General features: G+C 42.6%; 1 protein-coding gene across 4 annotated transcripts in view; it reads left to right on the top strand.

Moving 5' to 3' along the window:
* The first annotated feature begins 260 nt into the window (after window positions 1-260).
* The window catches only part of lrp4 (low density lipoprotein receptor-related protein 4), a 125,494-nt gene continuing 111,338 nt past the window's right edge, over window positions 261-14,416 (top strand). For all 4 annotated transcript variants that reach the window (XM_061764742.1, XM_061764741.1, XM_061764740.1 and 1 more), the window contains exon 1: window positions 261-577. In XM_061764742.1, the coding sequence (XP_061620726.1) occupies window positions 478-577 (100 nt within the window). In that variant the 5' untranslated portion in view covers window positions 261-477. The remainder of the gene's footprint in view (window positions 578-14,416) is intronic.

The following is a 14,416-nucleotide window of genomic DNA, read 5'->3' as shown; positions in this document are numbered from 1 at the left end:
GCAGAGCGTGAGGAATGGTCCACTTATTGCGAGACAGTGAAGTATAGATACGGATCTATACATTTGTTTAAGGTATCTTTTATTTTTAATTTAATTTTTATGTCTAACAGTGTTGTTAATATGCGACTACATCACCTATAGTTGACGACTCAATCTTTAATGTATCGCGAAAGTATCAAGCAATCTCCAACCCCCCGCCACCCTACTGTTTGCTTTTTGGTACAGTCCAGAGCGCCTTTTGGTAACTCCAGCCTGAGCGAGCGAAGCACAACATGTTGGAGGCTGTGGCTGAGCGGTAGTCATCGAAGTTAACTTTTAAATTCCAGTTTTGTTCGCGTCTGTACGAACTCGAGGCAAAGGGTGGTTGAGAACAAAGGGCGACAACAAGAGTCATGCTACTAGTTTAGCGTGAAATGCCGGAGCGTCTTTTTGTGTCACAAGCCCGCTGATATTAGTGACGAGAGAGAAGAAGGCGCAATGGGAAGCCGGAGAAGAGAGAGCCAAGCGGGGTCCAAGATGCAGCCGGCCGCGGTGCTGCGGGGCGCACTGTTAACTTTGCTGCTTAGCCTGAGTGCAGGTAGGAAAATGCTTGTGTTATGCGCTGCAGAATGAATGTTCATGCGACCTTGTGTAAAATTAGGGGAGGTAATTCTGGAGCTACAGTGTCGGTCTCATGCCGGACACTGGTCTTCCTAAACGCCATGGTGGGGTCAGTGAGAGGCTCTCACCTTTGGAACACTTATTCTAGTCATTTAACTTGTGTGCATATTTATACATGTTAATGACTATTCTTTAACTCACTTTCGTCACTTATTGACACTTTTGACATTTGCTTTATTTGTTGATTTTTGTATGTAACTTAAATGTGCAGTTAGAGTGTCTAAGTGCAGTCTGAGCTACATGGGCTGTGCATCGGTAATTCCTTATTTGGCTGGACTTTTTTCACTTTAGGGTTTTAAATGAAGGTTAAGATTGGCACATCTGAAGCTCATTTGATGTGCAAGGATGTGCTTGATGTTGTATCTTTTCCTCGAGGAAGTCCTAGATGATGTGGGAATATAACCCTAAATCTTAAGTAACAATTGGATGTGAAATGCAAATTAGCTGCATTTTTCTATATTGTTGTTTAGAAATTTAGGTAAAAAAAAAAAGAGAGTTTTTGTGATTGCAGGTGAACTCAATAATAACCCACTTCCGGACCCCTTCCCCTCTCTCAGCTGCTCTTGTAGTAGGTCTGAGAGATTTCCACCACCCCCTTCCTATGTTTTCTCTAACACCTTGTATTTACAACATGTCAGAACAGCCGCTGGAATGCACAGACCCTACGGAAGCTATTCCTAAGCTCACACAACAGGCTTTGCGTCATGTATTGACACACAGACGCTCATAGCACTCACAGATGCCATGCCCTCTGACATGACCTTAAAAATATACCAGAGAGGAAGGTAAAAATCACACCTATAATTGGCTACTTGGACTTCAAATAGAGGCTGCAGTGATTGTTTCTGTTGCTAAATGTCACCCCGAGACTCTTTTCAAAATGTCAACCAGAGCGATCCAATATCCAATAGAAAATAAAAGACCCCTCGGTTGATCCACATCCTCTATCCTGTGTTGGTGTGGTAATCTTTGCTTCAGACTCAATTAGCAATGTTTCCCTGCCCTGCAACCTTTTTATCTTCTGCTTTTCTGTCACAATGTAATTAACTCCGCTGGACTGTTTATTTTGTTTTTTCCTATGGTACATAAATGTAATCATCATTGCATCATGCATTTTCCTTTGTCAAATGACCAAAAATATTTAATGAATATTAAAAAAATAAATAAATTAAAGCTTCAAACCTTCGTCATATTGCCAGAAAATACTAATAAGGGAAACCGTGTACGTGACATTGCGTCTCGTCATTGTCGTCGATGAAAAGATAACCATTATTGATCCACAAAGAGGGGCAGGGGGTTTGGCATTATAAAGACAACCGGTTCCATTTTACTGGAAATGACCCAACAACTCCTGCATGCGTATGTGTGTACTTGTGCGTGTTTGTGTCTCTGTGTGTCTGTAATCCGTGGGAGGTCAAGATGCCTTCCTTTATACGTCTAGTGGCCTTGCAGTAATTGGCTGAGTTTGACAAATGGCATGTTGGAGAGTGGAGTATACACTTTAATGATAGACACAGAGATAGGATGATCATCTCAACCCCTGCTTCAAACCGCCCAATGCCTTTTTTACTTAAGTGTTAATTGGACTCCCGGGCTGACCTAAAAGCTGTGTTCTCCTTCCTCTGAAGGCATCTTAGAATGAAGTCATTCAATTAAGTAAACTACAATTGAAAGATACACACATTTTGAAATGTGCATAAACATACAGGCGTGGGTTAAAATGCGTGATATTTTTTTGGGGGGGAGGGAACAGATTTCAACAAAGACAGCACTTCAGTACCAGTCTGACAATCAGGCAGTGTTCCAAGATTCTCCGCTGGATTTTGTTTGTTTTTATCTCTCAAGCAATGAAGAAGAAGAAGAAAAATACACAGTCAATATGTGACTTGCGACAAATGTCAATTCCTAGCCATTTGTGCACAAGCACAGTTAGTTTTAAGATAGTATATGTGCTAAAATATTTTAGTACTCATGTGTAGGGGTTTATCTTCTTTGTGTGACATAATTGTGTGCTTAATTTTTTTTGTCTTACTGTTTACTGATTGTTTTTTGTTACCGTTAATTTTATAATCAAGTGTGATTGTTTGTGCCTTACCAAAAATGATATTATGAAGATGGTGAAGATTATGTGTAGTGGCCTAGAACAGCTTTAATTGTGTAGATTGGAAGGGTACAACAATTTAAACTTTTAACGTATAGTTTCTTCCAGTCAGAATTATTGTTAGTAAAATTAAGTGGAGAGAGAGAGAGGATTTCACCATTGTGTGAGTGGCACTGGGACTAGTAGAAAGAGGATTGTGATGACATAGTAGGATTATGTTTGTTCTCTAGTTCTGCTCAGCCTTTATCTGATGGTCAAGTCCTATAATCATATTGCTCATTCCCTTAACATTGCCCTCTCATCAGGACCAAGAACTAACACAACCGTCTCACTAGCGGCCTTTAAAAGAACTTGCAGATGTAGCTTTGCCTACCCAACAGGCCTTAAATGTAAATTTATGACTTTGTTTTGTAAAATGGCACTAGCACCCCATTAGATTAAGTGCCCCCAGAATTATTTGGTTGGCATTAATGGACATTGCAATGTTCATGTCTCCTTATAAAAGAGAGACAGATTTATTGCTTGCTGCAAGTTGATTTTGGTCCAGATTCCACTCTGCAAACCATATTTTGTTTAAGCAGGAAAATGTTTTGGAGGATGGGGGCCTCTCTGATGTCTATGAATCACTAGTTGTTTTTTGTCTGATAGAGTATGCATGTATAAAACACATTTACTGTACCTTGCAATCCCTGACTTTCTTGTTGATGCTTAACCTCTTCAGGGGTTCATGGAGCTTGAGGTGGGTAAGTTATTCATTAGTTTGCAGTATTGCAAATATGAACACTTCAACTAATGCCGCTGAGCTAATAAACAGTAAATGCCACCCCTGAGTAGTATATTCTAAATTGTGTTGGTGTTCTGCAATCACAGGTGCAACAGAACACAACCAAGCTTCTCTTATTGGCTCCTCATCTTTCCACAGACCCAGATTTATCACTGTGACCCTCGAATCTTTACTGACAAGTTCGGAGGGATAGTAGTGCAACGTTCCCAACTTGAACAAGTATTGCAAAAGAATGTGATCTGTGTGTTTTTCTCCCTTAGCCTGAGATAATGTGTGTGTGTTCACTCCTCTTTGGTATTGCAGGTTAGGTTTGTGTCAGGCAGGCTTCTGCATTCACTGTGTGCCGTCAGAGTGGGCCACCTGATATCCCCACTGTGCTTTGTTTGGCCCAGCTAAAAGGGATGCGATTGCACCTCCAAGGTAGCAGTGGAGGTAACCTGTGATTACTCGCACGCGCGCACACACACACACGTGCGCACACACAATTTTCTCATGGATAAATGTCATGTCTCAAACAGCACCCCCATCCACATTCCTCTGCTCATGTTCCTCCACCTTCCTATAAATCACTGTGCTCACTCACACTAGTAGGCCACCCTCCTTTGCAAGAGACCTCCAGGCTCTCTTTTTGGGGCCGTCTCTGATTTCAGAACATGATGCCATAGCCCAGGGGCCAATTTCAATTATGTTCACCATGCTGATATACGTCACAGATGTCAGATTTAAGAGCACACAAGCAAAAATCAAAGTAAACCCCTGGCAACCCACCATGTCTACAAGTACCACTAGGTAGGTGTCTAACAATTGAAAGTTTTAGCTTGATTTACTTGATATAAGTCAGTTTAAAAAGAAAATTGGTCATCGATTCAAACAAACAAAATAATTTTAAAACCATAAACTTGCTGAGAATACTATTGTAATTGTGCAAACAAAAAAGACAAAAAGCTTGGTTTATTATTGTGTCATTGTAGGCTGGTGAGCTACAGCATTTAACTGACTTGCTCATTTAGCCTTAATGAAAGCAGGATTGCAGCTTTGATCCCTGATTCTTATGCAAGACGGAAAACCCAAATTGCCTTAACGTTAGCCCTATTGTGAGTAAAAATGAATTGTGACATTGTGATAGATACTTCCGGCCTGGGAAATGAAGTCCGTCTGTAGGTATGGCTTAATATTCTCACTTCTGAATTATACAATGACTAAATACGCAACAGACTTAAGTTCAAACTTGTGGTATTATTATATATTGTTTTAGTTGGTAGTTTATTTTATTTTTTAAATATGCCAGGATGTAACATACATATGGGGCTAATCCCAATGCTTTTTTTCATATTGAAAGGGGCATTTGTGGCATGTTGCCCTTGTATTGTGTAGTTGAGTTCCTAGGGGGTGGCCGATTATTACAGGCTGTAATAAACTCTGCTTTTCTTTCTCGGCAGGGGGTTGCTGTAGAGGACAGAATGATAAGCAGTGCTGGAGACTCACTGTCTGAGCACAACCAGAGGAGGGGGGCAGGGACGCAAAGACATTTTTGAAGGACACATGCGTGCACAGATCCATAGTAACTTAATTCTTAAGCTTTCCTCTTGCTTACATTGACTTGACTGAAAAAGCATTAGTTAGGACTTAAGATGAAAATTTGGAAGAGTTGTTAAGAGGCATGAAAAAAAGATTTAACCTTAGGCAGATTGTTGCATTACAGTAGTCTCGCCTTTGCTAGTGTATGTTCAGCCATGCATTAAAAATAAGTCTTGGTGTGTGAATTTGGCATCACAACATTGGAGTCTGGGACTTTTTGTAGCCGTATTTTCAACATTTCTATAGTTGAACTATTTGGTTGACCACACACTTACAGTACATGTGGTTTAACAATATCTTTTGGACCTGGGCAAAAGATACATTTTGTTTTTAAGGTAGTGAGTCAAATCAAATGAATGTTCAGTTGAAATGTTCTTTTAATTGATGACAGTTAAGATTATTGCCTTCAGACAATAGGAAGGCTGGTCTATTTTAGCTCAATATTATTATTCTGTAACTTTTATGACTCACTCTAAAAAAAAAAAAAAAACAACATTATTATGGCCAAAATAAAAAAAGATTTAAGCCTAATTTGGCTTGTTATAAAGATCCTTGTACTGTCCGTATGAAACATGCTCTATCTCTGCAATGCTGTGTTCTGATTGGCCAAAGAATGGAAAGGCGCTCACATTAAATACGTAAACTTTGGTTTTATTTAGTGGAAGCTCTTAAAAAAAAAAAAAATGCCCTTGAAGCCATACAATCGGGTATATGCACAACCAACGTTCGCAATCAGCAAAATAGGTTGAAGCACTTCCTTCGTGCTGGGGTAAATTGCGAAGGAGCCTGGGTCAAAGCAACCATAGAAACTTTAAACATCTACAATGTCTTTTATTTTACACAATATGGCTTCAAGAGTTACCGAAGATGACATGTTTAGGCTTCGTTTGTGTTTATCATATCATATTTGTATAAATGAATGACATACATGTGTTTTAACTTTTGTCTGAAGACACAAACCATCGAAGAAACATTTTAGCAAGTTCAGGTTCAAACCGTCATGTCATCAACCCCTTTTTTCTGATAGTTACTGTGACATACACAGGAAGCCCGCTAACTTGTTTTCTGGGTTTGTTAGGGTATGTGATGATCTGCATATAGCGGATTAAAAATTCAATCAAAAGCTATCACACATAATGTTAAAGGAGACATTATGCATATATTTCCACAATTTAGAAAAGTTCCCAGGTGTCTTATTAACACCTTTGTGGCATACTTTTATCAAAATACCCCAAAGACCGGGAACTGTAGACATGGATTTTTACAGCATATATATTCCAATGGTGAAATTGGCTCATTTTAGGGTTAGCCTTCATCCCACCCCACATACAGTACTACTTGGCCAATGACAACCAGTGGTTTGGATCTTGTGTTTGTGACTGCCGGTTGCTTGTTTCTACATACTAGTGAAAGCAGAGCCCAGCGTGCGGCTCAAGACAATAAAAAGCCTTTTTGTGGCACATGGACACATCGCCAAAGACACTCCCCGCTCTCCGCCCCACCAATAACTTTCCTAGCAATCAAGTAAGTGTCGTTTTTGTCAGAAGCTAACAATGTTTTTTACCGCTAATCTCTGAACCACAGAAAACCGTGTCCATAACCACCACTGGCTATTTTAGTTGTGCTCAAAATTTTACATATGGCAGAATTTGTAAGATGTTTATCATTCTTTAAAGATAACAAGTGATTAGACAAAACACATTTGATTTTTAATAGTATTTAATTTGAACTGCAAGGCATTTCAGAATATGTCGTTAAACAAAACATAGCAATAAAGAAAATCATGAAATTGTCCCTGTTCGGTCACCACTCTTATTTTCCAAAGAATGGCCAAAAATTCTGTCAGGGTATGTAAACCTATGAGCACAACTGTACATACTGTAGCTATCAGTGGATGCACCAGTTAATCACCAGGCCACAAAAATACACTTTTGAATGAATGTAGCGGTGTGGCCCATGACATTGTTCGACATAAATACCCGTCATTCCCACATCGACAACTTAGCCAAAAATTACTAAAAACATTATCAGAAACTAATGCTGGTAACACTGTTAGCTAACGCTAATCTCTGCTTATCCTTTGGCTTTTACATGAAAGTTCTTTGACCACCATGTCAAAGTGCCTCTTTCACTCTGGAACGTCAACCTGCCATGTCATTGGTGGAAAAAATTATGTTAATTAGGCCCCCCCTGTTTCGCAACAGTGGGGGAAATTGCAGAAGGGCTCCCTCGCACACATTTTCAGAAATATTTAGATATCTAAAGATTGACTTGGTTCTTTATTTTCACACTTCATGGGTGGGCACTGGGTAGGCCCTGCAGAGACCCAACTATATGTATACAAACATTAAAAAGTACATTTTCCATAATAATTAACCTTCTTGGCACCTGTACGTTGGGGTTCAGCCCGGTGGATGAGAGGGTAGCCTCCCTCCGCCTTCGGGTGGGGAGACGGGTCCTGACTGTTGTTTGTGCCTATGCACCAAACAGCAGTTCAGAGTAACCACCCTTTTTGGAATTCCTTGGAGGGGGTGCTGGAGAGCGTTCCCACTGGGGACTCCATCGTTCTGCTGGGGGACTTCAATGCTCACGTGGGCAATGACAGTGAGACCTGGAAGGGTGTGATTGGGAGGAATGGCCCCCCCCGATCAGAACCCGAGCGGTGTTCTGTTATTGGACTTCTGTGCTCATCAGGGATTGTCCATAACGAACACCATGTTAGCATAAGGGTGTCCACATGTGCACTTGGCACCAGGACACCCTAGGTCGCCGTTCGATGATCGACTTTGTGGTCGCGTCATCGGACTTGCGGCTACATGTCTTGGACACTCTGGTGAAGCGAGGGGCGCAGCTGTCAACTGATCACCAGCTGGTGTTGAGTTGGCTCCGATGGTTGTGGGAAGATGCCGGTCCGACGTGGCAGGCCCAAACATATTGTGTGGGTCTGCTGGGAACGTCTGGCGGAATCCCCTGTCAGAAGGAGTTTTAACTCCCACCTCCGACAGAACTTTGCTCATGTTCCGGGGGAGGCGGGGGACATCGAGTCCGAGTGGACCATCTTCCGCGCCTCCATTGCTGAGGCGGCCGACCGGAGCTGTGGCTGTAAGGTGGTCAGTGCCTGTCTTGGCGGCAATCCCCGAACCCGTTGGTCAAGCTGAAGAAAGAGTCCTATCGGGCCTTTTTGGCCTGTGGGACTCCTGAGGCAGCTGATGGGTACCGGCTGGCCAAGCGGAATGCAGCTTTGGTGGTCGCTGAAGCAAAAACTCGGGCATGGAAGGAGTTCGATGAGGCCATGGAGAAAGACTTCCGGACGGCTTCGAGGAAATTCTGGTCCACTGTCCGGCGTCTCAGGAGGGGGAAGCAGTGCACCATCAACACTGTGTATAGTAGGGATGGGGCGCTGCTGACCTTGACTCTGGACGTTGTGAGCCGGTGGGGAGAATACTTAGAAGACCTCCTCAATTCCACCGACACGCCTTCCCATGAGGGAGCAGAGTCTGGGTTCTCTGAGTCGGGCTCTCCTATCTCTGGGGTTGAGGTCACCGAGGTGGTTAAAAACCTCCTCGGTGGCAAGGCCCCAGGGGGTGGATGAGAGTCGCCCAGAGTTCCTCAAGGCTCTGGATGTTGTAGGGCTGTCCTGGTTAACACGCCTCTGCAACATCGTGTGGACATCGGGGTCAGTGCCTCTGGATTGGCAGACTGGGGTGGTGGTCCCCCTTTTTAAGAAGGGGGACCAGAGGGTGTGTTACAACTACAGGGGGATCACACTACTCAGCCTACCTGGGTAAGGTCTATTCAGGGGTGCTGGAGAAGAAGATCCGTTGGGAAGTTGAATCTCAGATTAAGGAGGAGCAGGATGGTTTTCGTTGTGGCCGTGGAACAGTGGACCAGCTCTACACCCTTGGCAGGGTCCTCGAGGGTGCATGGGAGTTGGCCCAACCAGTCTACATGTGTTTTGTGGACTTGGAGAAGGCGTTCGACCGTGTCCCTCGCTGGGTCCTGTGGGAGGTGCTTCGGGAGTATGTGGTACCGAACGCCCTAATACGGGCTGTTCGGTCCCTGTACGACCGGAGTCAGAGTTTGGTCCGCCTATCCGGCAGTAAGTCGGACTCGTTTCCTGTGAGGGATGGACTCCGCCAAGGCTACCCTTTGTCACCGATTCTGTTCATAACTTTTATGGACAGAATGTCTACGCGCAGCCGAGGCGTAGAGGGGGTCCGGTTTGGTGGCCTCAGTATTGCATTTCTGCTTTTTGCAGATGCTGTGGTTCTGTTGGCTTCATCAAGCCGTGACCTCCAACTCTCACTGGAGCAGTTCGCAGCTGAGTGTGAAGCGGCTGGGATGAGAATCAGCACCTCCAAATCTGAGACCATGGTCCTCAGTCAGAAAAGGGTGGCGTGCCCTCTCCAGGTCGGGGATGAGATCCTGCCCCAAGCGGAGCAGTTCAAGTATCTTGGGGTCTTGTTCACGAGTGAGGGAAGAATGGAACGGGAGATCGACAGGCGGATCTGTGCAGCGTCTGCAGTGATGCGGACTTTCTATCGATCCGTTGTGATAAAGAAGGAGTTAAGCCGAAAGGCGAAGCTCTCGATTTACCGGTTGATCTACGTTCCTACCCTCACCTATGGTCATGATCTGTGGGTCGTGACCGAAAGAACAAGATCCCGGATACAAGCGGCCGAAATGAGTTTCCTCCGAAGGGTGTCCGGGCTCTCCCTTTAGAGATGGGTTGAGAAGCTCGGTCATCCGGGAGGATCTCCGAGTAGAGCCGCTGCTCCTCCACATCGAGAGGATCCCGATGAGGTGGCTCGGTCATCTGATTCGGATGCATCTCGGACGCCTCCCTGGTGAGGTTTTCCGGGCACGTCCCACCTGGAGGAGACCCCGGGGACGACCCAGGACACGCTGGAGAGACTACATCCTTCGGCTGGCCTGGGAACACCTTGGGATCCCCCCGGAAGAGCTGGATGAAGTGGATGGGGAGAGGGAAGTCTGGGCATCCCTACTAAAGCTAGTGCCCCCGCGACCCGACCTCGGATAAGCGGTAGAAAATGGATGGATGGATGGATGAAATTAACCTTTAACATTTTTTATCATGTTACGAGCACCCTAAAAACTCATAAAGTTGCACACAGTTCGCATGAAAATTCTCAAACTAAAAATAGACTCATCTGTGAAAGAAAACTAGCTTGATTATCCAACATAGGTCTGTGTAAAGTTGTGACAAAATGCAACGTATCCTGTGAGAAACAATACCCACCCTTAGGTTGTCGTAAATTCTAACCAAATGTGCTTAAGCCTCAAAATAGCCCCCGACAAGTGTGCAGTTTTGTTGCCCTGTTGTCCACTGGTCAGCTGTTTGAGCTTATTACTTTACTCCTTTTGTAATAGATATATTTACATTTCCCTTAAGAACAAATGGGATTGTGGCACAGAGAGGGCTTGTCAGTTGGAGCCACAGAAGGCCTGTTGCCTTACTGCCTTTTGTCTCTTCATAGGATTTGCACACAATAGGAAAGTAATCTGTATTATTTTTAAAGAAGCACATTAATTACACAATTAACCTACAGTAAATATACATGATGCAAGTTTGTCCTTCTACCTCACTATAGACAAAAATGGATTGGGTGAAAGTTCAGTGTATAAATAACCCCAGAGACAGACAGGCTTTTTCACTTACTGGACATGCCTTCATTCACAGAGCTTTGAACTGCACTCCACGGCCAGTTTCTAATGTATACAAACAATTGAAAAGTAACTCCATACCTTAAATTATGTATTGCGTTTCTTTTGTCCAATTTGTTTTCCTTTTTTTTTATGTATAAGAATTTGGGTAACGGTGTGATGTGGTTTGGGATGACTTCAGACTGCATTGTGGGTCCATTCATTCTTTGAGATACCATGAATGCGTTTTGTTATTGTTGTTACTGAATGGCTGAATGCCCACTTCCTTGGGATTGGGTCTTTGGGGTTGGTTACAGGAGTAAGAATGCTGTACCATAGCAAAGACTTGGGAAGAACTTGATGAGTGAATACGAGAAGTTATGGTTTCCATCCCACAAGGGTTCCTGGTGTTAGTGAATTCCGGTGCTCATATCTAATTTCGTATATAACCTCATGCATCGCTTACTTTCATCTCATATCCATTTCTTGTAAAAAGAATCACACAATAAAGAACAACCACAAATAAATTGTAATCTATGAATAAATTGAGTATTTTGGAATAGGGAGCAACTTTTAAATAAATTCCAATGAAGTTGACATTGTGAAAAACGTAAATAAAAACAATAGAATATTTTGCAGGATTTGCAGGATTGCAGGAAAAGACAAGATATTTAAAGTTCAAACTGATCAATATTATTGTTTTTTGGAAATATTCTTTCATTTTGAATTAGATGCCTGCAACATGTTCCAAAAAAGATGGGACAGGGGCAACAAAAGTAGAGGAATGCTAAAAAAAACAACCCCAAAAACTGTTTGGAATAGTCTACAAGTGAACAGGTTAATTGGAAACAGGTGGGTGTCATGAGGTATGTCATTAGGTATAAAAGGAGCATCCCTGAAAGGCTCAGTTGTCCACAACCAAGGAAGAGGCAAGGTTCACAACTCTGTCAACAACTGCGTGAGCAAATAGTCCAACAGTTTAAGAAGAACGTTTCACAACATACAACTGCAAGGAATTTAGGGATTTCATTATTTATGGTCCATAATATCATCAAAAGATTGAGAGAATCTGGAGAAAACTGCACGTAAGCGGCAAGGCCGAAAATCATCCAACATTGAATACCCTTGACTTTCAATCCCTCAGGCGGGACTGCATTAAAAAATGGGATTATTGTCTACAGAATATTGCCACATCAGTGTGTAACCTCACAATTGCACTTCTGGAGAAAATGATCATACATTTCCATAAACACTCCTAAACCTTGTGGGAATCCTTCCCAGAAGAGTTTAAGATGTTGTAATTGCAGAGGGTGGACCGATGTCATTTTCAAGCCTATGGGTTAAGAATGGGATGTCACTTAAATTCATATCTGAGTCAAGGCAGGCGAGCGAATACCTTTGGCAACATAGTGTATATTTTCTGAATGAGACTACGACATTTGATATCAGATCATTTAGCTCAATCTTAAAACAGCTGATTGGATTTGAGGATTTTCTTTCTTTTTTTTTTTTTTTTTTTTTTTTTTTTTACATCTTGCTTACAGTATTAATGTGTGGTAGTGTCACATTTCCCTTCCATAACTCCCTGAGACAACTGTAGGGAAGCACCTGCTTGGTATCTGATGTCCTTCTAGCTGTTGAAATCAGTAGGAGGCATGCTGAAGCATATGTGTAATCAGAAACGTGTTCAATAAAACTACTTTTGTGGAAATCAGATTAAACATTTTAACAACCTTTTAGAGTGATAAAGTTTTTGAAGTTTGGTAATTAAGATTGTTATACATTATTTTAACATTAAGTTGTGTATATATAGTGTTATCTTTAAAACAATCAAATATCTAATTTATTACATTATTATTATTATTATTAGTTAATGTACTACTGACATACGGTAGTTTGCTAGATTTAGTTATGCTCTTACTGTACTGTGTTTTTTTTTCCATTGTTAAAAAAAATATTCATATGGAAACAACAACATTCTTTCTAACTGAGAATTTAAAATACCACAATATGGTATGTTAACAGATTTGTATTTTTTAAATCTGGGCACTACTGAGGCTATGGTTCATTAAGGAATACAATTGGGTTTAAAATGTCACAGGAAAGCACTGGCAAGCCTTTGTAGTTTAATTGGGGCTATGCCATTTCACTTTCCTTGAGGAATCGTGTGTGAATTTCATGTGCACATTGAGGCACATTTGCACAGAGGCAGCTCAAACATCCTTAGGGTGTGTATGTTCTCTGAGTACCTCTGCCCTTCTAGAGTGACATCTTTCACTTTTGTCCCCTCAATACTGCTGCACAGTGATGTCACCAACAAGTGTAAGAGCAGAAACCTGCCACTGGACACAACAAGCATGCGAACACTCAAAAAACACAATGCTTGACATGAAAGAACATGGTTGTGTCACAGCTTGAAGATGATGCTCGTAAAGCACTGTAGCTGTGTTGTACTACATACTTTTGTGCATTTTCTTCTTCAGTTGACCCATACCTGATTGGCAATGGCTGCGGTGATGGAAATTGAGCTGCTTGTTGCGAAGGTGATGGAGGACTTCACTAAACAAACAGTGAAGGGCTCTGGAGGCCCTATTGAAGCCTGGAACCGGAATGGGGACACCACTGAAAGCATTGCACTCCCTAATGAACTTGAGTGGCCCATACAAGTGGGGCTTTTTCACAGAAGCTCAGGAGGACAAAGTGTCAAAACAAGCCCAGGCCCTTGCCGTTCACAGGGGCTAAACGCCGCCTTTTGACTCTTGGGAGTGTGGGCATCTGAAAGGGAGGCCACAAGGAGAAAGGAAAGGGAGGTAGAAAGTACTTGCTAAAACAATGGCCTCTTAAATCAAGCACCCCTCCTTGCCTCTTTCCCCCTCCTGTGCTCCTGTGCTACTGCCTCCCTAACCCCCCTTCTTTTGCTTCGACTTCCAATTAGGGCTACTCTTGCACAAGTGGTTGGAATCCCCATATATTGCAGGGGCCTCAGAGGAGGAGGTTTAAAAGTTGTCTCTGTAGCAGCTCCTCTATCAAAGACCTTAGTATTCAGGGGAGAGCCTTGTTTGGATTCCTCAAAGCTCTCCGCCACTGGAGGACATGAGTATTATCATGTCCTCTGTCTTCACCACCTCATCATTCCTTTCCTCTTTTTCCATTTCTCCTTCTCTATTCCCCCTTTTTTTTGCCAAAATTTCATCCATATAGTTTGCAACTCTTTCATTGCTTCTCCACGCTTGGATTCTTGGGCTAGAGAGCAAAGCATAGCCAGGACTCAGGTTCTTGATACTTCCTTCCCTTCCCTTTTTCCCCCTTAGCAATCCAAGCAATTACAACAGCTGATTAAAGAGTTGGCCTACAGAGGAATTTATAATACGCCAAATCCTACTCTATGCTTCACAACGGCACTTAAAATATAGAATTTATAGCAGTGCAGGATTAGGGACAAGATAGTGTTAATTCAAACTGGTAGAGGACAATTGCTAAATATGCTTTGGTCAAACATAAGCGGTTGCAGCGTATGTGGTACATAGCTTGGCATGCATTGGTGTGTTCAGTTATTTCTCCACCTTCTGTGAATATGGATCCTTTGATATTGTCATACATGTCAGACTTTCACAAATGCAAAAAGAAAA

Source organism: Phyllopteryx taeniolatus, chromosome 2 (assembly GCF_024500385.1).
Source record: "Phyllopteryx taeniolatus isolate TA_2022b chromosome 2, UOR_Ptae_1.2, whole genome shotgun sequence".
Taxonomy (NCBI): Eukaryota; Metazoa; Chordata; class Actinopteri; order Syngnathiformes; family Syngnathidae; genus Phyllopteryx; species Phyllopteryx taeniolatus.
The sequence above is the reverse complement of the archived record's forward strand: the minus strand, read 5'-3'. Positions and strand labels throughout refer to the sequence as shown.